The 26,562-nt window shown below is 32.0% G+C and overlaps 1 protein-coding gene across 1 annotated transcript; it reads right to left on the reverse strand.

Moving 5' to 3' along the window:
• LOC127706851 (double-stranded RNA-specific adenosine deaminase-like) lies at positions 1-25,986 on the reverse strand. The gene is made up of 11 exons (XM_052211569.1): positions 25,707-25,986; positions 20,081-21,566; positions 18,559-18,889; positions 17,022-17,160; positions 15,850-16,039; positions 14,258-14,351; positions 9,578-9,733; positions 9,070-9,176; positions 7,736-7,918; positions 6,973-7,213; positions 1-5,933 (listed from the first exon to the last, which is right to left on the reverse strand). The coding sequence occupies exons 1-11, from the start codon at positions 25,779-25,781 to the stop codon at positions 5,699-5,701; spliced, it is 3,237 nt and encodes a 1,078-aa protein (XP_052067529.1). The 5' UTR covers positions 25,782-25,986; the 3' UTR covers positions 1-5,698.
• Between the last annotated feature and the right edge of the window lie 576 nt (positions 25,987-26,562).

Consider the following 26,562-nt stretch of genomic DNA (forward strand, 5'->3'; position numbering starts at 1 on the left):
TTTGTTGCAAATTTTTAATCAAAAATGCAGACTATTTATTACAATAATAACATAAAAACTTATACAACATAACAAGTATCTAATCATTCTTTAATAACCATAAAAACTATGCTTTCTGAATATATAACAGACTTCAATAATAAAATGAATTATATACCCCCATAATAAACAACAAAACACACAGGTGATTCCAATCACAAAATGATTCAACAAATATTAATAACCTTTTTTTATTTTGTGGGACTACTTTCATTTGTGAATTTCAAGTTTTGTGATTTGTTGAAATATTATTTGTTTATCAACATATTAGACTCTGCGCATAACAAATCAGTTAAAGATATATATATATATACAATTCAAACCCATTTTTTGTGATTTTTAAAATAATCATTGAATCTTGGGTTTAAAATTTCAAATTCTACACTTTATAATAAAAGAATCACTTAAAAAAAAAAAACCATTTCATTGGATATTAAATTTTATTGTTGTCACTAATCATGAAATTCACAAATATTGGTAATTTCACAGTAATGCATATTGCCAATAGCTATTGATGGGAATACCTGAGGCAGATTTAATGGGGCAAGGGGCCAGAATACAAGATGTGTTGACAAGGCTTAAAACCATTAAGATACCTGGTTGATAAATGTTGGAAAAAGCAGCTGTATTTTGTAGTTAAACATTTTTAGCTTGACTCTTAATTATATATCATTTACTCTACTTAATTCTAGAGACACAAAGTATAATATTATTTTTTTGTTATTATCTGATTTCAAATAAGTTTTAAAAACCATGATAATGAATGGACAAAACAAAAGAATTGTGCTTGTTAACACTTTAAAGAATAAAAGTGATTTTTGTGATCTATTATTTATTTTATGTGTTGATTAATGAGAAATGTTTTTATCATTTCTTTCTTGGAATCTTGATTTTAAGAAATTTCATTATATAGAGGAGACCCTAGTGATGCTTATATTTAAACACTCTAACCTTAACAGAAGTTACAGCCACTTTATTGATGCTTCAACATTTGTGGAAATCTGCAAGGTGTAACATAACATGAATTTGCTCAATGGCTCTATAGATTGTAATATTATATTAGCAATAACCATTTTCTGTTATTGTTCTTAAATAATATCAACAATGAATATTTAATAGTTAATATAATACCAGGGTTCAGATGGGTTTATGATTTTTCCTTAAAAGTTTTCTATGACACTTTTTAATTCATCCATTATTAAATAGCCTTGAAACGATGGAAAAAAGGGAGTTCAGAAAATCAGAAAAAAAAACAAAAGAGACACGAGAAGACTAAAACAACAGGCAAATCATTGATATTGATATTTAAAATCCAGCAGAAAAATAGCAGAAACAACTCATATAAATTTCCATGATTTGCAATGATTTCTTAGCAACACTGTCCTCTAAGCCCTCTTTACACTTGCATTTCTTACCAGATTTTCTATTGTATTAGTTAAAATGATTTGGAATTAAAATATCAGTCTTCAAAGTTTTTCAGTTTGCCAGTCTGAAAGTAAATCTGATCAATTTTTTCCTCTTGCCATCCATGATTGTTTGTTTCTCATCAACTTGTTCTTCTTTTCAACCATTAAAAATACAGAAACTACACCTTGCAGTTATTAAAGATGCAATAGAACGTTCTCAGCAGAAGCTAACATGTAAAATTATCCAAACTGAAAAATGTAGATGAAAAAAAAAAAAAAAACAGGAATTTTCTTTCTGTGCCTTTTTTTTTGGTAATTAATCATTTTAAAATGTGTATACCCTGGTATTACAATCTTATGCAATATGTGTTCTCTTACACAAGTAAATTGATAGTCATATATATATATATACCAAAGTAAGAAAAAATGAAACACAGTTTTTATACTTGCCATTGTTATTTTCATATTTTTCTTTGGTTCTCTTTGACCTTGGAATATAAAAAATAATACAACAATAAAAATGTTTTTTCTAGTAAAACTAGAGGCTCTCAAGAGCCTGTGTCGCTCACCTGTATTTACTGATGCTTTGGAAATCATGTAAAATAAGGTTAAAATCATAATTAATAGTATTAGATATTAGATATTATAATGATATCTAAGATAATAACAAAAAACTGCAAAATTTTTGTAAAATTACTAACTCAGGGGCAGCAACCCAACAACGGGTCATCGGATTTGTCTGAAAATTTCAGGGCAGATAAATCTAAATCTGATGAACATTTTTGCCACCTGTCAGATTTGCTCTAAATGCTTTAGTTTCAGAGATATAAACCAAAAACTGCATTTTACCCCTATGTTCTATTTTTAACTAAGTTGGCCATGATGGTTGGAAGGCGGGGTCATCGGACAAATTTTTTAAACTAGATACCCTAATGATGATTATGGCCAAGTATGGTTAAATTTGTATTAGTAGTTTCAAGGAAGAAGATTTTTGTAAAAGATTACAAAATTTTACGAAAAATTGTTAAAAATTGACTATTAAGGGCAATAACTCCTAAAGGGGTCGACTGACAATTTTGGTCATGACAACTTATTTGTAGATCTTACTTTACTGAACATTATTGCTGTTTACAGTTTATCTCTATCTATAATAATATTCAAGATAATAATCAAAAACTGCAAAATTTCCTTAAAATTACCAATTCAGGGGCAGCAACCCAACAACAGGTTGTCAGATTTGTCTGAAAATTTCAGGGCAGATAGATCTTGACCTGATAATCAGTTTTACCCATGTCAGATTTATTCTAAATGCTTTGGTTTCAGAGATATAAGCCAAAATCTACATTTTATCCCTATGTTCTATTTTTAGCCATGGCGGCCATCTTGGTTGGTTGGCGGGGTCATCGGACAAATTTTTAAAACTAGATACCCTGATGATGATTGTGGCAAAGTTTGGTTAAATTTGGCCCAGTGGTTTCAGAGGAGAAGATTTTTGTAAAAAGCTAACGACGACGACGACGGACAACGGACGACAGGTGATGAGAAAAGCTCACTTGACCCTTCAGGTCAGGTGAGCTAAAAATATGCTTGTTATCCACTTTTTTTCAAAACAATCATGGTAGTGCAAATATTTACTCCCCAGCTACATATTTATCCATGTAAAACTTTTATAATTTTGCAACATATGTCTACTGAAATGACCCAATTTTAATCATAAGCTGACCAATTGTTGCTTGCTGAACATCCAGAAGCAAATACTTCATTCATCTTCAAGAATAAAATACAATGATATACAAATTGGAGTAAAATTACAACCAAAAGCAATCCCTTCATGGAATGTGTGGAAATATCTAACAAAAAAAATAAATATCTGCAAGATTTTTGTATGTAAAATACAAGCAGAATACAATTAAAACTTAGACAAAAGTGTATTTACAAAATACAAAATAGATAATGATCTAAATGTACCAACAAAAACATCCCAAACTGCTCACCTAGAGTAGATGAAAGAGTAAATAATGGAAGTAAATTGATGAAGTAGAAGAAAATCTATCAATATTTGCATCCAGAATTCTACAATTTTAGTTTCTAAGTTGTCAACCCTTTTCTTCGTTATAGGTGTCAAACCACGAATTCACCTCCTTCAATATAGAACATATGTGAAAGTAGCCCTTCCCAGAAAAAAAATAGTGCTTTTGATGTCATTGTTTACTTAAACTAACAAACAAATTTGCAGAAATGAAACTTATGGTGAAAGAGAAATATATGTACACCATTTTGAGCCAAAATTTACTTGTCCCTGATTTTGAATTAAAAACTGAGGATTAATGCTCTCCATAGTATACTTATTTAGGATTTCCAGAAAACCAGCAGTTATTTTTAGTAGCAGTTGATTTCCGAACCGTGATGTTTCACTGGAAGACTCTAAACATTGGTTGAAAATTGGCATATAGAAAGGTGATACATGTACAATTCAGAATATAGCTGGCTTCTATGAAGTTAAACTTAAGGTCAAATATTTAGAAAGCTGTTAAAATTGAAAAATCTGGTTGATTATATAGAGGTTTTGAATTGGTGGTCTAACACCTATATGTGATATCTCAAAATTGAATATTATTTCAGACTGAACACACGTTTCTCCTGTAATCAAAATAAATTTCAGCTTAGACAATTTTAACAAACATAAGAAAATGCATTTGAGAATGATCCATACAAAATAGACACTTTCTACTAACATTGAATGAATGAAAAGCGATGATCACAACACATGTACAAATTATGTCCAGGTGAGGTAAGATTTGGCACTAATTCTGGGAACATTGACTGGTATATGATATTGCATGATATTATCAGCAACATTATATACTCATCAGTTCAATATTCTTAAGGATTTAGTGCACCAAACCTTTAGTAAACTTTAAAATAAATGTGAGTATTCTTCTATTAAATGTTAATTCAAAGTCTGTAAATATTTAAACGTGATAAAAAGTGTCATGTTTAACATTTAATTGCAAATTTGAATTTATAAGATTGCAACCATAAATCTTATATGACAAATAATCTTAGATTTATGCTAAAATAAAAACATCACATTAATTTTTTAATTTACTCTAATCTTGTTATGTTTAACAGAGAAAGATCTGACATGAAACTACATAATAATTTTCTGCCTATTCAAACACAAGTATATCTGTATGAATTTAATGTCCCTGTTTAGAAAAAAAAAAATTTTATTCTTGCAATACAATATAATGTGAATTCTCATTTCAAATACAAACGTGACTGACCTTTTTGAGTGTATAACTGAAGAATTGTAAATGATCAACGTCATTTAGAGTTTCTTATCAGGTGTATACCTAACTTTGTACAATCAATAGAAATTGTTAATGCATGTAGTTTCAGTTTTATAACAAATGTTTTTTTTTAATCAGAAGTAAAAGCAGATCTTTCTTAGTCAAAAATAACATGAGTAATAAGTTTCTAAGTAGAAGCAGGTCATGGACAAACTAAACCTGCAGGACTTAGTTTCCTTATATCTGGTCAGCAGGCACCAATGTCCTGTCAGCAATGTGAAGTATGTAAGTTAAGAGAAGGTAACCAGTCATGAAATAAAAATGCCCTGTCTGTCTTGATCTGAGGTCATGACCTAGTTCAGCTAGTCAATTGACATAATTCTAAGGAAGCGAATGGGTTAACAGACAAACTTTTCCTTTTGTAAAAATTAATGGGAGAAGACCCAAGTATTATAAAAAAATTTCCATTCACAACCAGATCTTCAAATAAGGAAAGTTCAACTTCAGTTAAATGAGTATTGTAAAGGATGCTAAGTGTACAGAAAAATGAGAAATAAAAATGTGATTTTGAGGAGCAGGAAATAGGATCTTTTTTGCTTCATTAGTTCATTTTATATACTAGCATTAAGCATAACCAAAAAGGCCTATCACCATGAGGACTCTATACAAACTATTTGCAAAAAAATAACCTGTCACCATCCCCTTCAAAAATATTTCCTCCCAAAAGGCAGATATATAAAGACATTAACGCGCTGTGCTTACCAGAAACCTTTTGACATATTCTGCTTCTGCTTAGAAACTTTTATTCTAAGTGATACCCAGGTTATAGTAGTCTCTAAAGACAATAATAAAAACTACAGCACTGAAAAAAACTCTTGTTTTTAGTGTCAACAGACATTGTATTTTTAGTGTCAACAGACATTGTATTTGAAGAACGAGCAAATTCATGAGCCTACTAAGCTAATTGAACATTTCCTCTTCAGTTGGCTTAGAGACCCACACTCGCATCTTCTGATCCTTGAATTTCTTCAGCATCACCTGTTTAGCCTGCTGAAAGTCTATAGCCATTTGTTTGGCTTTGTAATAGTTATCAGCTTGTAAAAGATCCTGACGCCCAAACTTCTGACAAACATGTTTGAAAGCATCATAGAAATTCCTCTTTGTACATCTTGAGAACATACTTCCTTTCTCTATTCTGAAATGCAAAGAAATTGACTATTCAGATATTATGACTTTGTAAAATATACTTTTTAGACATCCCTTCCATACTCTGATGTTCATGGAATACATTATAAGTTATATGGTTCGCTACTGACCCCCTACGGATCCATAGAGGGTTAGTAAAATCCATAGGGGGTGAGGCGGGAGGCCGAATCCCCTGCAGATTTTACTCACCCTCTATGGTCCGTAGGGGGTCAGTAGTTAACTGTATAACGAATTTATCGCACGCTGGTCTTTTTCTGCTGCGTTTTGTTGAAAAATAAACAATGGAACACAACAACATTAATAGATGACGTCACCATTAACAGTAGACGTGATGTCATGAACCCCCTATGAAATTTACTAACCCCCTACGGATCCATAGGGGTTCACCACGTGACAGCTTTAAACCAATCAAAACGTGATAATTTACTTGCGGTGCGATAATATCAATGAAAACTTGCTGGAGTAATTTCCTCTTTGACTAATATTAAGATAAGGAGATGTTGGATGATCACCAATGCGATAACAATCAACTAGAGTCCAAACAAGAGTGCACACACATCCTGCTTTACTAAATATGATTGAATTTTTATGTTGAAAGTATTTGAAGATTGTATGAGAGGTATAATGAACTCATGATACTATCAATGAAAGTGAGGTCAATGACAGATGAACTCTGTACAATTGCTAGTAACAATGAATCTATACATCAAATGCAAGTGTCCTTTTTCATTGTATGTTTTTATTTAATAATTCATATTTTTCTGGTGTAGCTTACATTTGTAATAGTCATAAACTATGTATATATAAAAAAAAAACATGTGATATGATCGCCAACTAGACAACTCCACAAGAGACCAAATGACATAGAAGTTAACAACTATAGGTCACCATACAGCCTTCAACAATGAGCAAAACCCATATTGCATAGTCAGCTATAAAAGGCCCCTAAATGAAAATGTAAAACAATTCAAACAAGAAAACTAACGGCCTGATTTATGTACAAAACAATGAACGAAAAACAAATATACCCAGTATAACATCTTCCCTCAGTGCCATCTGTCACTTCTGGTCTGTCATCATAGAAATTCCAGTTTACGCTTAGAGCTTTTGTTTTCTGTGTCTCCCTAGATGGCTCACATGCTGTGATTCGTCCTAACCAAGGATGGTTCAGCCTATAACCACTTGGTAACATGGTTTCTACTTTTGGTTCATCTCTGTCTACTCGACAACACATTGCTCTTGATAAGTGGCCATGATCATATAGGAATCCTACAGTTATTAAGAAAAAATCCTATCAATTGCTGAATTGTGCAGCAAAAATTTATTGAAGCAGTATTTTGCAGGCATGTGTATAGTACTGATTTCATAAATAAATAATTTTCAATTATAAATTTATAAATATATAAAATATATATATATATAATTATACTTCAATACTTTAAATGACATGCACAAGTATTACATTAGTAAACGTATGTTACCAAATTCCTACATTATTTGAATATAAATTATATACCAATTATAATTGAAAATGTAATCAGAGCTATGATTTTTCTGAATAGTCAATTACAATTTGACACTAACACTACTCAGAAATATATTGTAAACATATTGCACTAAAACACATTTGTCTAATAAGTAAATAAAGTTATAAATTAAGCTTCATACAGGACAGACTATTTGTGGTTTTTTTTTGAAGATACTGCTGAAGTAATTTATACAAACTTCCATGTTTTTTTAACTTTGAGCCTCTTGAAAAACCAGCCCAATTTCATATATTAGAAAACATACCTAATGTTAAAGAGCTAAGATATATTGGATCTATGAAATGACTGAGTAATGCCCCTTGCATTCCTAAAACATTCCAGCGACACAGTTTGTCTGAGCATGACATAGTTCTTAATCGCTCTCCACGCAGAATCCCATCAAAGGTCTGTGCCACAAAATCTTCATCAACTGGTATTGTGCCTTCCCCTAAAATATTCCTTCATCTTACTTTTGCATTGAAATAATTTGAATTACATTATTTCACTGCTTTAAACTATTATCATAATTTTAAACGTGTTTCAAATTTGAAATAAACTATTCAGACAAATTTCTAATTCAATTTTTAAGCTATAATAAACTGCTTCGCCAAGCGCAGCTGGATACGACCGCAGAGGTCCAACCCTGAACAGTTGGGGCAAAAATGGACACAATATTCAGGTCTGAATTTGGATTGTAATTAAATATTTGACACGTTATAGGTCTCTGACACAGAATAAATGTAGTCAAAGAACTCGTAATTGGTTATATGATTTGAATTTATATTCAACTGAAGACTTCTTGCTTTCTGCAATACACTGTGCTGTTGCGTAATACTTATAATTAGTTAATCTGTTTTCAGACTTAAACAAAGAATTAGCCAAATAAATTGTGACCCTCAATTTTTCTTTGGAAAATTGACAATTTCTTAAATCCTGAAGAAAAAAAATTGACCCCCCCCCCCCCCCACCTTAATTTGAAGAAATTTTCTTTTTAATTTCTTAAATCTTGAGGAAAAAAAATTGCCCCCTCTCCAAACATTTTTTTTTACCCGCAAAATTTTTACCCCCCCTTTTCCAAAAAAAAACATTTGAAGAAAATTTTCTTTTTGTAAAATGTGGTACAATTTAAGAGACATCAGTACACTTAAACACAAATTATTGTCTGAAAACTAGAAAAATGCTTGTTTTTGACCCTTTTTGGCCTCTAATTCCTGAACGGTTTGGGCAATTACCCCTAAAATGAATCCCAACCTTCTACTTGTGGTACAATTTCAGAGCAATCGAAATACTTATACACAAGTTATTATCCTGAAACTAGAAAAATGCTTTTATTGGGCCCCTAATTCCTAAACGGTTGGGACCATCACCCCCAAAAACCATCCCAACCTTCCTTTTATGGTATTGAACCTTTGGTAAAATTTCATGGAGATCCATACACTTAAACTTAAGTTATTGTCCGGTAACCAAATGTCTTCTGACGACGACATGATACCAATATACGACCCCAAAACTTTTTTGCGGTCATATAAAAAGGGAAAATAAAAGAAATTAAATAAATATGTCCATAACAAAATAATGTTTTTTTATAATAAGTCATACCTCCTTCCATTTTAGTCCTAAGTACACCCTGGACCTGGTTGGCAAATGTTGGCTGATGAGTTTTATCATTAAGGGACTGTAAAGGAGCATTGTTAGATTCAGAATCCCTGTTAAAAAAACAAAACGTCAACAAAATATTTAAAGTTCATTCACCATATTGAAAAATTCAAAGTATCTGCAAACAGGAAGTAAGTTTCTGACAGATCAGAAAAGTGCTCATATTACAACTCATCACTGTGAAGACGATGACCAAATATGAAGTTGTTTGTTTCAGTTTTTTACCAAGTGAGAAGAAAATATTTAGTATCAACTGACAGATATACGAACAAATAAGGTAATTGCAATTTATTCCCCACTTTTAGAGTGGGAGTATAAATTATATCCAGTTTCACACTGTAAATTTGATACTACTTTGCACAAAATATATTGAGATGGTTTTTGATGAAATGGTTTATATATTCTTTGACTTCTGACAGTTTTAAAAAGCACCATGACCTCTTGACCTTACCTCGGTGAGAATAAAGCTCCATCTCCACATGGTGCTGTAGATATATACAAGTGGAAAGTTATCCCATCTTTAATCTTTAACTTTCCTGATGATGAAGGTTCCAATATCTCATCATTAACACCAGGCTGAAATGACAGCAATCTTCTGTACAAGAACCTGTAAAGCGATAATTACAATAACAATATATCAGATTTCCATTTCATAAGTAAGAAAACAGTGAAATAAAGTTACAGTCTTCCAAAAGTTATTGTATAGAAAACTTTAACCATAGGAAGGACGGTCAATTTTAATCTGATCAGTGGTAATTGCTTCTGGCAGCTCTGCATTCATAGACATGTATCAAGATATGCACATAATATGCATATAAGGCTTTCATTAGCTACATTCTACAAATTTAAGTTTTCCCTCTAACCTAAAGGGAGCTTTTCTTTCATCCATTCAAAAATTCTATACAAATCTTGATCCAAGCATTGATTCTGGAGTAATTGCAAAATATGCAAACAGATATTAGACAGCAGTTTACTATACTATGGCCTGTTTGTTAAATGCATATAAAAATTGCTTTAAATTTGGCGGTTAAAGTTCCATAGCTCTGGTTTAGTAAATCAAATTAAAAGGGAGCTAGCTTACTTCCACCAATTCCACCAACAATACTGAAGTAATTTGATCCAAGTGCATTAAGTAAGTGGGTGACAAATGAAAAAAATCTTATGGTTGAAGTCCCATAACTCTGGATGACAAATCAGAAAATATTCAAAACAAAATAAATGGGGAATGTGTACATGGGACATAGATGATGCCCCCGCTTGCATATAACATTATAAAGGGACATAACTCAAGAACTGTAAAAGTGACGCTACCCAAATTCGTACTTGATCTGAGTTTTGTGGTAATAAGCATTGGGTATAAGTTTCACAGTATTTGGTTGAACCAAACTTAAGTTAGAGAACGGAAACGAAAAATTCAGCAATTTTTCCATTTGTAAAGGGCATAACTCTCGAACTGTAAAAGTGACACCACCAAAATTCAAACATGATCTGTGTTTTGTGGTAATAAGCATTATGTATAAGATTCATAACATTTAGTTGATGCAAACTTAAAGTTAAAGAATGGAAACAAAAAAATTCAGCAATTTTTCCATTTGTAAAGGGGCATAATTCTAGAACGGTAAAAGTGACACCACCAACATTCAAACTTGATCTGTGTTTTGTGGTAATAAGCATTGTGTATAAGATTCAAACCAATTTTGGGATGTACAGATGTATGGACGGACGGACGGACGGATGTACTGACGGACAAGAGTAAAACTTAATGCCCACTCCGCTACAGCAGGGGCATAAAAAGTACTTTACTTTTATAAATCTCAACAACAGTATACAGTCTCAAGAAAATCAATCAGAGCATATTAGATTTAGTGCACTACATATGAAAAATTGCCTTAAATCTGACAATTAAAGTATTAGATAAACGAATTGGCTATAATCAGAATGTCCTGTATTTCAGCTAACTGTATTGAAAAGTGGAATTTTCATATAAAAGAACCTTTTATACAGTATATTATTCCTGCCAATTTCAATCCACACTAATTAAATTAAGTTTACAATATACAGTGTTCTCCCAAGGATTTTTGGATAGCACCAGGGTAACGCGTGTGGACAGCTTGGTGACATGATTCGTACAATCAGTTGTGTCGTGTCGCATCGCTTACCTATATTTCTAGTTACTATAGTTTTTATGTCTTTTGTTTTGTTTTAATAATGTGGTACTGCGTTATGTAGACATTGAGACAGAAAATTATTGGTAAAAAAAAGTAAATCAATAAACAGTTTGTATACTTTAATATCTTTTAGAAATAAACAAGCATTCTGAGAGTATTGCATGGCAATACATAGTCCCCTACCGGGTAAAAATTACATTATACTGGAACAAAATGCTAACTTGTTCTATAACTTGTCATGGTGTAAACAAAAAGTAAATATCAAGTCATTATATTTAAGCATGACTAAAAACAGTGTGAATAACTGATTATATGAGTGAATTTTTCAAGTCCAAGGACCATAACATGCAGAAAATTATCAGACCAAAACAAAAATTTGAACTTGATCTGGAACTTGTCATAAAACTATATACCAATTATCAATCAATATCTTCAAGCATGATGAAAAAAAGTGTGGAAAACACTCTTAACATTGGATATGATTAATAGTTCTCTAAAATTAGATATGATGTAATACAATGTATATCTATTTTCAAATTATAATCAAATATAATTTATAGTTCCAAATATTTTTTCTTTCATTTGTCACAAACTAATATAGATTTGTAACTTATCTATAAAGTGTCAACAACTTGTATCTACACAATGTAATGTAATGAAATATATACCTTAATAAAAATAGATTATTATCTAATTAAAGGATTTCACTTAATAATATTTTCTTTATATATATAGCATTCAGAAAATTAGTTAATACAAAATAACAAACAAACAAACTGGCACAAATTTTTCAAACAATTTACTAAAGAATTTCTTTAAAAAAATGAGTTATCTCTCTTTGTATAGAAATATGGTTTAACATAGTACTCTAACATTAGATATGGATTTTTTTTATGGACCATAACTCTGGACTAAATCATCAGAATATAACAAAATTCAAACTTGATCTACAACTTATCATGATAAAACCATATAACAAATATTAAATCAATATCTTTAAGAACGAAGAAAAAAGTGTGGAAAGCTGATTTGCCGGACTGACAGATGGACAGACAGACGGACGGACAGACGGACGGACGGACGGACGGACGGACGGACAGACAGACAGACAGACAGACAGACAGACAGACAGACAGACGACGGAGTGCAAACCTAAAGTCCCCTTCGGTAGGGGACTAATAAAGCATGATTCATTACTAAATATTCATCTAAAGAATTATAGTAATTAAATCTTTTATAATATCCATGATTAATAAAAATAAAATATCATTCAAGAGAACAAAAATGTTCAATTTAAAAAACTTTCTAGTTTATAGATAGAAATATGTTGTATATAAAAGGATTCCTGTCATAAGGAGATATAAAATCAACAGAACAAATATTGTTTTATTATTTGAACCAGTTTCTATCTTAAATTTTAATAAAAAAAAAAATTTCATAAATTGAAACATTTTGCCGTAAAATAGTTATCTGTGATCATAAAGTTATGATCTCATAATTAAAACACAAAAGAATCTATTACAAGTGTTAATTACATTGATTAAATCCAATCAAGAAGGTAAACCTCAAAAGGTAAATCGATCACGTGGTGTAAACAATCTGGTTTGAACTGGTCAAATTTCACCAGGAATTTTATACCGCACGGAAAAGATTTAACAAGTCGTATTAAACTTTACCGATTTACAATTTTTTAACTGAAAATTTTAGCACCACTGACAAAAATTATAGCACTGCGGTAAGACAGATAGAACCACACTCAAAAATTATACATCGCAGGCACGCGGTCCTTTAAGGGCCTGGGGAGAACACTGAGATAGTTTTTTTTCATGGGAAACTATGTGATATCATTACTACTAAATACCGGCATGTGACCCTACCACTATACACAACAGAAAATCTAAGGTTTTGTACAGGGTCTACAAATCATCATTCCAGTAAAGTTTGGACTTTAAACTTTAATTTTCAGGAGGAAATATTTGAAATTTCAACGATCAGAATAAATAATTGCCTGTGCAAGTGTACATGATTTCCAGCAGATTAGAAGAAATGAGATACCTTTATACCCTTATTGGACATGCCATGAATGGATTCCATCCAGCCAAAATATACGATTTTTTAAGATGTAGTATACCATCACATGACTGGTATTCCGATTGGGACTATCTGTGCCCTTCTTATTGCAGAATTGTTCCCAGTGCAGAAATATAAATTTTATGTATTGTTTAAACTCATAAAAAATACCAGGCTTATAATCTAATGCACCAGATGTGCATTTCCTCTACTCATCATTGGCATTTCAATCAATTTAAGGAGGCCAAAATTCCTCCCCAGAAAATTCCATTAAAATGCAGGTAATTATCCAACAGTTTTATTTGAGATGTGAAATTTTATTTTTTAATGTCAAATATATTTGTGTTGTGCATTCTCATAAATGTACATATTCTAATAATGGTGTAAAGATAAAAACATCCAATTTGAAATGAAGGAAAGCTATGAAATTTTTAACACAGTCAAATAACTGTATATTAGTCATCTGAACCTTTGGGATATATTCACAATGAAATGAATGCAGTTAATCTTATAACTTTAAATAATTGATTGATTGATTGATTGATTGTTGGTGTTAAACATCACATTCAGCACTATTGGCTAAATCATGGCAATCAGTTTTTATTGGTGGAGGAAGCTGGAATGCATGGATGAGAACCACAACCTTTGGCAGGAAAACTGACAGTCCTACTCAATTAAGATTGGAGTCAAACGCACCTGCTACATATGGGGTTCAAACTCACCTCAGTGTTGACAGGCTAATGATACAGTAGATGAACTGCTTAAACCATTCAATCACTGTAACTTTACATAAACTGACCACCCAGTTGAACTTTATTTCACTTGATCTCTGTTAATTAATGCACCAACAGATATCAAACAATTCACAAGGAACAAAAAAGATTTTAAAATACCTGATAAATCCTCTTCTTGTGATGATTTCAGCATGTGAATCATTTACAGTATTGCCTTCTAAACTTAGCTCTTTTCCAGTGATACAGCGATTTCCTGAAATTGTAAAATCAAATCAATGACATCAACTCAAAATGTTCTGAATGTTAAATTCTTCACATTTTAGACATCAGAATTGTTTTGATATATATATTTTTTTTTTTATTTTTCTATTTTTAATCTGATTTTGTAAGGACAGTTAAGCTGTCAAGATGACAATCATCCTACTCTTAGACTCTTAGAAACAATGGCAATTCCAAGGGGGGAGGCAAACTATCCAACATCAATAGAAAACAAATATACTGTCATATAAGTGGGAGGTTTAGCTAGCTATAAAACCAGGTTTATTGGTGGCCTTGGGCTGTTTTCTGCTATTTGGTCGGGTTGTTGTCTCTTTGACACATTTCCCATATCTGTTCTCAATTTTATTAAACCACCATTTTCTTCAGAAAATGCCTGTACCAAGTCAGGAATATGGCAGTTGTTTCACTTGTTCCTTTTATTCATAGCATGTTTAATTTTGTCAGTTTTTATGAACTTTCCCTTTTTGAATTTGCCTTAGAGTTCAATATTTTTGTTACTGGTATACTTTTTTTCTTTTATATTACATTCCTAATATAGAAAATGGTCCAGTATTTTTACCACTAAAAGGCAAAGCCCAAACTATATACAAAATCTATCACATTTATTGTTGTGCTGCAAAAAATGCACAACATATAGCAATACTATGATAGACACCTATTTAACTTTGCTAAAACTAATGAACAACAAGAAGTCACACACAGGAAGTAATATATAAATGCATAAAATTGGTATTGGGTTGGTACAACTGCTGATCAACTATCAGTTATCGTGGCACCATCTAATTAGTAGCCAATACTTTGGTACTGGCAATTTTATCTGTATAAATTTCCAATTTATAAATTACATAATTCTAGCTAACAAGGGTTGTATCTCTCAGGCAAATTTGATCTTGGACAGTTATGATTGTTCTGTAATAAAAGATAGGCAAAGATACCAAAGGGACATCCAAAGGTTATAAGTTGAAAAACAAACTGACAATGCCATAGCAAAAAACACCACAGGCAAACAACAGTATACAAAACCACAACATAAAAAACTAAAGACTGAGCAACTAATCCCACCAAAAAAACTAACTTTATATCAAGTGCGTCTGAAGACAATTTCTCCAGAAAAATGTGTCATGTAGAAATTTGAAAAATACTTTTTTTTGTATGATTGTCGTACTATCAGTCTCAAAGACATTTCCATCACCTGTCCTGTCACAGTTTTCACTCTTACATACTAATTTCCATATATAAAAAAAAACATACCTCAACTGCAGTTCCAGTATAACTTTAAGATATTTTTGTTGCCAAACCTGTTGAAACTTAACCTCTTGATTGAACTACTGACTATGCCAGTTCCAGTTACCAATACCCCATGATATTTTGATCTCCTTTCTTGATACAACTGTACTTTAAACCTAATTCTTTTACCAAAGATTTTTCTGCAACCCCTTTCCTTAAAATCGAACTATCATGACTATACTGACCTGAACCAATAGCTATCACAGTTCCCATATCAGCTTCAGACATCTTCATCACCAGCCCAGCTACAACTTTTCTACCTGCCAAATTTTCTGATATAGAAGCTACCAAAGCATTAAATTTCTGATGAGTCAAGGCAGCAATTTTGTCAAAGTGAGTCATACTAGCAGGATCAATCTTGGACACCGTTGATGACTGAAAATAATATTTTTTTAGTTCCTTTAAAATTGTACAGATCTACAAAGTTTGGTTTTTTTTGGCAAATGGGACTCTGGCCTCTTTATCAAAAACCAATTGAGCATTGAAAGTTTTTAATGGAACACATATCATCAGTATCCAGAATGTTATTGTCATTTTCCATATTTCACAAAGTGTGTCAAATTCAGATTGAACACTAAAACAATATCAAAGAGAACTAGTCTTGGTACTGTAGCAGCAAATACTGATTTGTGGTTTGACTAAGTAGGAAATCCAAACAAGACACCTACCCTTAAGGTGAGGACACTAAAACAAAACAAGACCACCTACCCTTAAGGTAAGGACACTAAAACAAAACAAGACCACCTACCCTTAAGGTAAGGACACTAAAACAAAACAAGACACCTACCCTTAAGGTAAGGACACTAAAACAAAACAAGACCACCTACCCTTAAGGTAAGGACACTAAAACAAAACAAGACCACCTACCCTTAAGGTAAGGACACTAAAACAAAACAAGACCACCTACCCTTAAGGTAAGGACACTAAAACAAAACAAGACCACCTACCCTTAAGGTAAGGACACTAAAACAAAACAAGACACCTACCCTTAAGGTAAGGACACTAAAACAAAACAAGGAAAACATTCTTTTTTTCAAAAGAGAGCAATGTTGGCTACAGCAGTGTTACCCTGTAAGTTTATTTTACAGGAACATAGTTAGGAAGAGAAAATTATGCGAAAAGCCTTGATTATTCTATATATGTTGACATGAAAATATAACATGTTCATGAATGAGGTCGTATTTGGTTTTTCCTTTGTTTTTCTTTCGTCCTTAAAAGCACTCATTAGGTGCCATTATAGTTTTCTAAAAGATTGCTGAAGTCCAATTTGCAACTTTGTGATACACATTCATATTTTTTATTACAAATTACACTAATCAACACTGTGATTTTATGTAAATATTTGATATAAACTTACAGCAGTATTAACATTGTACTCCCCAGAAGCAATCAGTATTCTCATAGCTTTATCAGCAACCTCCTTCCTTCCATCTTTTTTATTCATACATTCAACTGTAGCTAACATTTTATCACCAACATAAGCAGCCATCAAAAATCTGCCAAAAAAAGAATGATACATGTATCTTGAAATGTCAAAAGCATAAACTAACTGGACAAATTAACTGCTAGTTATCTCATATGTGTCAACTCTTAGGTATCTCATGTGTCAACTCTTTAGATATATATCTCAACTGTGTCAATTCTTTAGATATCTCATATGTGTCAAGTCTTTAGAATCTATAAATAGACTCTTCAAACATTTCAAAATCTTCTTCTTAACCCTTACCATGTGGGGACCATAATGTTACAGTCTGCACCCAAAATACCGTTATTTCACTCCAATGGCTCTCCATACTTTTAGAGGTAAACTGTATGACAGTAATTTCGAAGCTGATGCATGTTCCCTCAACTTAAGGCTATATATTGTCATGTTTCTCAGGTTTAAGGTACATTTTGAGCTCAAATGCGAACTTGGAAAATTGAAATCGGATAAAACTGGTATTTCTGATGGAGTGGGCTTCCCTTCGGTGTCTGACACACACAGTTCAGAGGCCTAAGACTTCCAAAACTAGTGTAAACCCGTGGGAATATAACTATGGATCGTGTTTATTATTGAAATACACTTAGTGAAAGACTACTTCGGGTTGCAGGTCCAGTTGAAGCCAAAAATCAGGAGAAATCGAGAAATCAGGATATTTTGGGCAAATGACCTTCTTTAGACTGCTGCACCCAGATCAGTTTCATTCCGACCTAAGCTTTGTTGTGGTAAGTGTATTTTCTGGGGTCCGCTCTACATGCAGACCACAGTGGGATACATCTATCAGCCTCCCTCTGTCTTCCAGGTCAAGAAATAGGACAAAAAATCGTCAAAATTGACGCTTTTTGCACCTAATGACCAACTTTGGGGCAGTTTTTGAAGATCATCAACTATTTCATTTGAATGAAATAAGTTTGGGATACAAGAGCAATACATATGTATGAAAAAATTTGGAGAACACATAGATTTGTAACAATTGAGATTTTACAAAATTTGAGGGGCCTTCCTAAACCTTTTACTTTTTTGTCCCCATCTTCTGAGTCTGCTGATTCCTTTTGTTGTTCATTTTTCATAAAACTAAAAGATAGTAGCTTGCTATTAAACAATCTGCATTGCATGTATTGTTGTATACATATTGAGGTTAATTAAGAATTTCATTTCCCAATAAGAGTTGAGGTTTTAATTGATCTTCATATAAAAACATGCAAATGACTTGGTCATAACATAAATTTTGTTTAAACTTAAAATCACCAACATGTAAATAAACATTCAGGTAATTAAAGGTAATTTATAGTTTTTACTGGATGACAACAACAGTCACAGGTGAATCACTTTGCTGCATGTATTGTAGCAATAATCTATCATGACTATAGCATCTACCTTATTATTAATAATACAAAAGACATGAAAGACTAACCTAGGTTTATGAGAAGGACCCTTTTGACACATAACTTCTATTCTTGCAACACTGTGCCTAGATTGAGCATATTCCATCAAGGCACTCACAGGATTTTTATTCAAAGCGGCAAAACTTTCTGCGGTCAGATCTAGGCTAGGTGGACCAGGAGGTGCTGCCACCTGGGGTCTTCCCATTACAGGTAATGACTGAAATGGTAGAGGTCGTCCCTGATTGGACATGGGTTGCTGAGATTGGGTATTTCCTGTAATGTTGACTTGAACTGACTCAAGAGGCTGCTGTGATATTAACCTTTTCTCTGGTGCTGGCAAAATAATTTTTGGAGATGAATCTGAAATAAAAAAATTATTAGTTATTTTTCACATGTGAAGAACTGTTCCATTACCATTGACCATGATAACAAAGCATTTGTCCATTGTTATGTACTATTTCCACTATGACCCTTATTCTATTGTATGAATATATACACAGAAGGACATCTTGTACATTTGTACACTGTATTATCAGCAATCCTTTGATCGTATTGCCTAATATATTTTTTAGATACTAAACTTGAAATTTGAAAATATAGGCAATGATGTGACATCACTTAATAATGCAATTCCAGGTTTTCATGTAAATCTCTGTCATTTTTTCAACAAAATGCATGCAACATCTTTTAAACAACCGAAGAACTATCAAAACACTTTAAAAGTGTTAAATTAGTTTTACTAACTTCTTCATGTAATATTGAAAAAATAGAAACATCAAGTCAAGACAAATTGCTGATAGAAATAATACTATTATAGGCAGGCGAAACAATCTATAACAATGTCCATTTTTTTTTATATAACTTTACATAGACGTGATATACAATGTATACCCATATGAACTTGCTGCAAGATCATGAAGATGAAGAGATCTTTGAAGCTGAACAAATTTAAATTTCATTGAGTTTGTACATGTTGTACACTTTATCATGTTCATAATCATGGGTTTTTATCAAAACATCATTCTGGCATCCTGTGTTCTCTCTATAAATTTGATTAATAGCATCCTGGTTAAGGGGGAATTTTACATATTATATAATCAAATCATTTCAGCAAGCATCACATCACAATGATGCTAAAAGGCACATGAGAGAACACTGACATCAAATATAGAGATGATCACAAAATATCTGTGAATTACTTTACTAGCTTGACCTTAAGATATTTTCTCCACATGTAAAATTTAGCTATATCATGTATATGATTTCAATTCGACATAGTGACCCAGGGAAATTTTTAAATTGTAAAGCAATGTATATGTATACTAAAAGAAAAACAAAGGATATGGGGTATTCATTCATGACACAAAATCAGTTCATGCACAACGAAAAAAAGGGACAATTATTTCTTTAATTAATTAAATCAGTTTTTCTTTATTATTCCTCTTTTTCCTCTCATGAACATGTATACTTACAAATGAATAAAACTAAATTTGAACAGCTTATTTAAAATGACCTTTCATTATAACATTTATGAAGCCCCTTAGGTCTCACCATTTGCCTTATAAGATGTACTTGTTTGGTTGTTCTGTCCACTCCTGTTCATCAAAGCTTGGATTCCCTTTGCAGCAGCTTCTACTAAATTAGGTTCCTCCATACCACTCTCATTTCTCTCTTGTTGAACCAATGCCATTGGAAATTGTGGTGGCTTAAAACTTGTTGTTGGTAATGTTTGCTGTGCCAATCTCTCTGCAACTGGTATTCGACCAGAAGGTTTCATACTAGAAAACTGAGACCTTTGCTCCATACTTTCTACTGAATTTGGCATGGAGTTTAACTTAGACTGGAAGACTTCTGTTTGTGTTTTATTTAATGAATTATTTATATTACTACTTTTCATAAGTGTTAATAAACTTGGTCTGACTGTCGAAGGTGAAATTTGCTGTTGAACAAGTCTTGATGATGGAGGATTCTGCAGTCTAACTGACATATTCAGTGTTCTCATCATTGGTGAATTACTAGTATTTACTTGCATGAGTGGAACTGGGTTACTTCCCCTTATTTGCTGTATCTGCCCAAATCTTGGAGCCAGAGGTAAAGATGACTGTGAATTGTTTGCACCGGAAGTGTTATGATCCAAATTACTCTGACTTGTACAAGTTGTCAACATAGGATTTTGTAGTAGTTGCCTGGGTGATGGAGGCGGGCCAGACGTTATCACTTTTTGCTTCTGCCTATTATTCGGTACATTTGTGTGCATATTTGCATCAATATTGATACCAAGTTTATCTTTAATATATTTAACTCCATTAGGAGTCATTACCCAAATATTCCCATCAAATTTAACTAAGTTTTTTCTTGCACACTTTTCCAATAAAGACTGAACTTGTTCCTCTGTCAGTTCTAGGGATTTTTTAATCACAAATGTTCTCCCCATTTGAGTTGGGCATTTTGATAATGCCTCCAATACAAGATCTTCATCAGACAAGTTCATTTCAGTTTTAATGCGCTCATTTCCCCTACACACAATATCTAATTCATTATTTACAGCATCTGTAGTCTGCATATCAGTTCTTTCAAAATCTGAAATCTGCTGTTGAGAAAAATCACTAACTAAATTGGCGTTTTCAACAGGTTCAAATTTCAAAAATGGTTGATCTGAAAAATTACTTTGTAAACTTGATGGTTGTTCACTACTACTAGATGACTGAAAACTTTCTAATCGTAAAAGCTTTAAATGCTCTTCTGTCGTATTAGTTAAATCCCAATGGAAGGTTTCTTCTTTCACATCACTCCATTCTGATTCTCCTGTGTCCATTAGTGCTGGAGCTGAATGTCCAATCGTCCAACTCACAGGTTTTTCACAGACTTTCTTGATGTAACCTTTCTTTTGCATAGCATACAATGTTGGATTGATTTCTGATGATGTCCTAAACTGGAGATATTTTGTTATGGCAATGGTCTGTGCAGGACAGTCTAGTGATTTGAGAAATTTTACAACCTGTGGAATAAGCTCTGGATTGACTTTTGTTTTCTGTTTCTATAGTAAAAAAACAGATAATACATTGATAAATAATGTTAAATATTTCTTAAATGTTTAAGATTTTGGTAACGTTTAACAATAATACTTAAAGAGAGGCTCACCTGAGCCTGTATCTCTCATCTGGAGTAAAAAGTGAAAGTCTGCTTTAGAGGACCTTTAATTTCACATGTATATATGTATACTAGTTTTCTTTTGTCCTATTGATCATTTCTGCAATTTACAATTTACATTTTTACCTTAACTCATATATATTATTTTTGAGAAAATAAATAAAATTTGAAAATCAGTGTTCAACACTTGAAAATAATCTCTCATTTGAAGAATTATTTGGGGAACTATTCCAAATTTGGTGGGTTGTGTACCAAAAATGTTAAATTCAGTGGCATAAAAGAGTTTATACGCATTATAATGCATGATAGTTTTTTTTATAGGCACTGGCTACGATTACGTTGAAAATGTAACAATAACAAAAAAGTTATTGTTACATTGGACAGTAATTAGCCAGAATGCCAGATTGGGTAAGGAACCGATTAATTATGGACGTAACAATAATATATTTGTGTCTACGGTTAAGTTGTGTTATCGTTATGTTAATGCTTAACTCGGCTTTTAAGAATCAACTTCGCATGGCTCAAATGGGAAAAAATAAAACATAAAACTATGAGTCAAGAACTATTTGTGAAGGCAATTAGTTTTTACATTTGCTGACAGCTAGGTGTCAACAGTATTTACAAAAATGATTTAGCTGACTGAGATCTACCGATTTTCATTTTCATCGTCCAGATGTATGGTGATTGTTAATTTTATTCTTATTGTCGATAGTACATGCTCTTTTGAACAGTTCATCAAATACTCCATCTGATTTTGAAACAAAATTACGTCCTCTGGGGATAAAATGCATACACAAGTAACACAAGTTCACAATATTTTAGTTCACAGCTGTCAAACTTTGCTTTGGATGAAACTATCAATTTTTCACGAACTTCGTTTACTGTAAACAGGGAAATTTTCGCAGCAGTTTTATTTTCGCTATTTTCGCAATAAGAGTTAAAACGTGAAAATAAAACTACGCAAATATTTCAAAGAAAACCAAATACAAAGATGAAGACTATTAATGACCTTATATCAATAGGATATGTAGGTTATCAATTTAAAACATCGTTTTACTGACGAAAAAACACAACTGTATTTCTATTGTCGTCTTGGCCAAATACTTTTAAACTTTTGCATTTGTTTCAAGCAAAATCTAAATCAATTACAATTAAACTGTGTAACTATCTGAAACATGCATGGAAAATTAGATCATGTATTGTGAATTAATTGTACCTTTATAACATTATGTATTGTTCTCTGCTAAATGTCGTTTTGTCACATTGTATATACTTGTCTATTTATTGCCATAGCATGTTATAAATGCTTTTTCAAATAAAATATTCATTCATTCTAAATGAAAATCAATGTTAGAAATCAAAACTTTAGCTTATGACAGTCTAATTAACATGGAAGATATCTCAAGCATGACATAACGGATATTGCTAAACAAACAACTATCGTTACTGTTATGTAAATGACACCTGTCAATCAGTTGTAAAATGATTACCTCATTGTATCTACTACACAGATCGATCAGATTAAAAGATTAATTAATTAGCAGTAATACTGTTAGCACTAAATTCACTTGTAAATTTTTTTTAGATATCTGTTTAGTTTAATTGTGTTTTACAAGCAAACATAACTTGTAACTTTAAATCTGAACCGACAAAAAGGATTTCTGATCTATTTTATCACTTGATTTAAATACATGTAAAACTGTACAGTTTCCAAATGATTTATGAAAAACTTGTTTGTGATACAGGGATATCGTGAATTCAAAACGGTGCGAATTAAGATCTTGGTGTTAAATCGCGAAAAAAAGACAGCGCGAAATTTCCTGGTTTACAGTATATAACTGTATAAAACTTGAATCTTGATATTTTTTTTCAGTTTTGATTCAAATGCATCCAAAGTATTAAATTTTTCACCCAAAGAAAATTTAGTAATGAAAATAACTTCGTTCATAGTTTAAAGTAGTATGACAGCAATAAAGATAAGTGTGCAGTTAAATAGACAAAATTAAGTAAACACTTTTCTTTTAATCGAACCATTGATCAAAAACAACAACAATAATAAAAGTATAATAAAAATAAGAATAAGAATAAGAATAATAAAAATAAAAATAAAAATAATAACAATGATAATAATAATGATAACAATAATAATAATGATAATAATAATAATAATAACAATAATAATGATAATAATAATAATAATAATAATTATAATTATTATTATCAAGCATATCAGAGAATTCAGCAACAAAACTAAAGTTTAATAAATCTAACATAACAATAACACAACGTGAACGAAGACACAATTATTATTGTTACGTTCATAATTTATAATCCGTTCCTAACCCAACATAGCACTCCAGCAATTGGTATCCAATGTAACAATAACTTTTTTGTTATTGTTACATTTCAACATAATCGTAGAGGTTGGCCCCGCTATTCTGACACCCCATTGGACCGACACCCTATTAGTCCAACACCCAAATAGTCTGACTGAAGCTGTAATTGAAAATCTACTTTTTCGTACTCCATGTATACCTTTCAACAAAATTATTTTTATCTACCTGTGTATGTTATTTTATTTGCGGCATTTTGTCCAAGGTTATGGTTGTCTTTCTGATATTGGTAAACATCTAACCCCCTTGTTTTATTAATTTTGTATTTACATTGTGTCATAGATCAAATTTATTCGTTCAGTGTATGTTCACTTGTTTTTGTTAATATGTCTTTTGATTGAGTTTATAAGCCATTTCAATTGATATTTTATAGTGTGTCTTTCTATGTTGTGATGTTACACTATTGTTTCAGGTAGGGTGAAGGTTGTCACCTATTAAAACATCTAAACCCGCTGCATTTGTTTGCACCTGTCCTACATTTGTAAGTCAGGAACCTGATGTTCAGTGGTTGTCGTTTGTTGATGTGGTTCATAACTGTTTCTCGTTTCTCGTTTTTTATATAGATTAGACTGTTGGTTTTCCTGTTTGAATGGTTTGACACTTGTCATTTTCAGTCTTTATAGATTGCTGTTCGGTGTGAGCTAAGACTCCGTGTTGAAGGCGGTACTTTGACCTATAATGGTTTACTTTTACAAATTGTGACTTGGATGGAGAGTTGTCTCATTGGCACTCATCATGCTCATACCACATCTTCTTATATCTATTCATACAAAAAATGGAAAAGACAGCAATTCCCAACTTGTACATGTATGTAAGAAATACCATTATCCTATTCATATAAGGCAAACGACAACCTTTCAATATTTTGCTTTACAAATACAAAGTGTGACCTAGCTCTTTTATAAAAATCACTACGATAAAAAGATAATTTTGTTGATTGATTGCTGTGCCAAATAATTCATGCATGTTAAGGACGAAAACAAATTAATAATTAATACAAAAGGTATGTCCTGTAATAAAGAATCGACCAGGATGGAGGGCGGAAAATTTGGACTGCAGTGGGAAAATGGGGGTATATTGCATAGTCATAGAAATTTGGCCTGGCAACAGACTGTCATGGAATAGAAGTTCCTTTATAAAATATGTTCTAAATATCGAATAGAATTTCCATTGAAAAAAAAATGTATTATTTGTTCCTGACGGAATAAAGGCTATATATAATATTTGTTCCAAAAGGAACATATATTATAGCATTGTTTATAACAAAGTTTCCAGGGGAGTCGGACTAATTGGGTGTGGGAGTAATTGGGCTGCCCCAATCGTAGCCAGTGCCTTTTATACAATGGTGATCATAATCTGCAGTTTTACTTTCAGCGAGTTCAGAAGGTAACTGGTACATTGTACATACATGTATATGGTATAAGTTTCCTAATAATATGTTGGAAAAAGTCATTGTTGCCTGCCAGATTTGTAATTAATAGTGTCATTACAGTACACTGAGAGAAGACTAAACAATAAATTTTCTCAAAATTCAAAAGTGAAAGTAAAATGGAAATAAAAATGAAAGTAGAAATATGAGGGCATAAGAACTTTACTCTAGAGCTCGGTGTAAATGAAAATACGATAAGATTTACTTTAAATCCACTATAACGAGCAATGTTCTTCTGCTGGTAGTGATATGGTTTGGAATTAAAATGCTTTCTCGGCATTCTTCTGTTCCTCAAATTTGTCTGCCAAGAAGGTGGTTTTTCGTTCGTTTTTATTAGGTTTCCTGATCGCCTTAGTCTATAAAGATTGGCATTTAATGTTCGCTTATCAACTTTCACTGCTCTCAAAATTTGTGACAGTTCCGCCTCGTTATTATGCTGTGACTCTAGAAAATCAAAAATTCTCTGCTCAAGCTGCCCATCTCCAGCCATATTGAAAACTAATATAAAGAGACGATCTTGGAATAAGCATTGAAAAACTCCGGAAAATATCATACAGGTTCCCATCAGGAAAAAGCAAAGACAACCGTATGATAATGTATGACTAAATAAAAAAAAGTATTTCGTAAATTAAAATAAAATACATTAATAAGCGGTATTGATTTCATTAATTTGTCTAGTATTTTTCATGACTCTACTGTTCAAAACTTTATGACTCCATATTTTGATAATATAGAGCCACCTATAATTTCTTATTCGTATAAAAAAAAAACAGTAGAAGTTACATATCAGACGTCAATATATGAGTATAGAAAATAATGCTCATTCGACATGAGACTGTGAAACATCAAAGTTTAGATATGATCCCTATGACCATGTAATTACAGCGGACCTGAACATCGCTCAAGACCGAGAGGTTATTAACTTTCTGAAAAAAAAGGCCAAAATATTGTCCACCGTCGAAAATAAATTCGGAAGAGTGTCGTCAGTTTATTAAAGATGCTCTTTCATCCTATTGTAAAAAATGGTGTAAACGGGAGAAATCTGACAAAAAGTCACTTGA

The sequence above is a fragment of the Mytilus californianus genome, unplaced genomic scaffold (assembly GCF_021869535.1).
Source record: "Mytilus californianus isolate M0D057914Y unplaced genomic scaffold, xbMytCali1.0.p SCAF_6, whole genome shotgun sequence".
Lineage (NCBI taxonomy): Eukaryota > Metazoa > Mollusca > Bivalvia > Mytilida > Mytilidae > Mytilus > Mytilus californianus.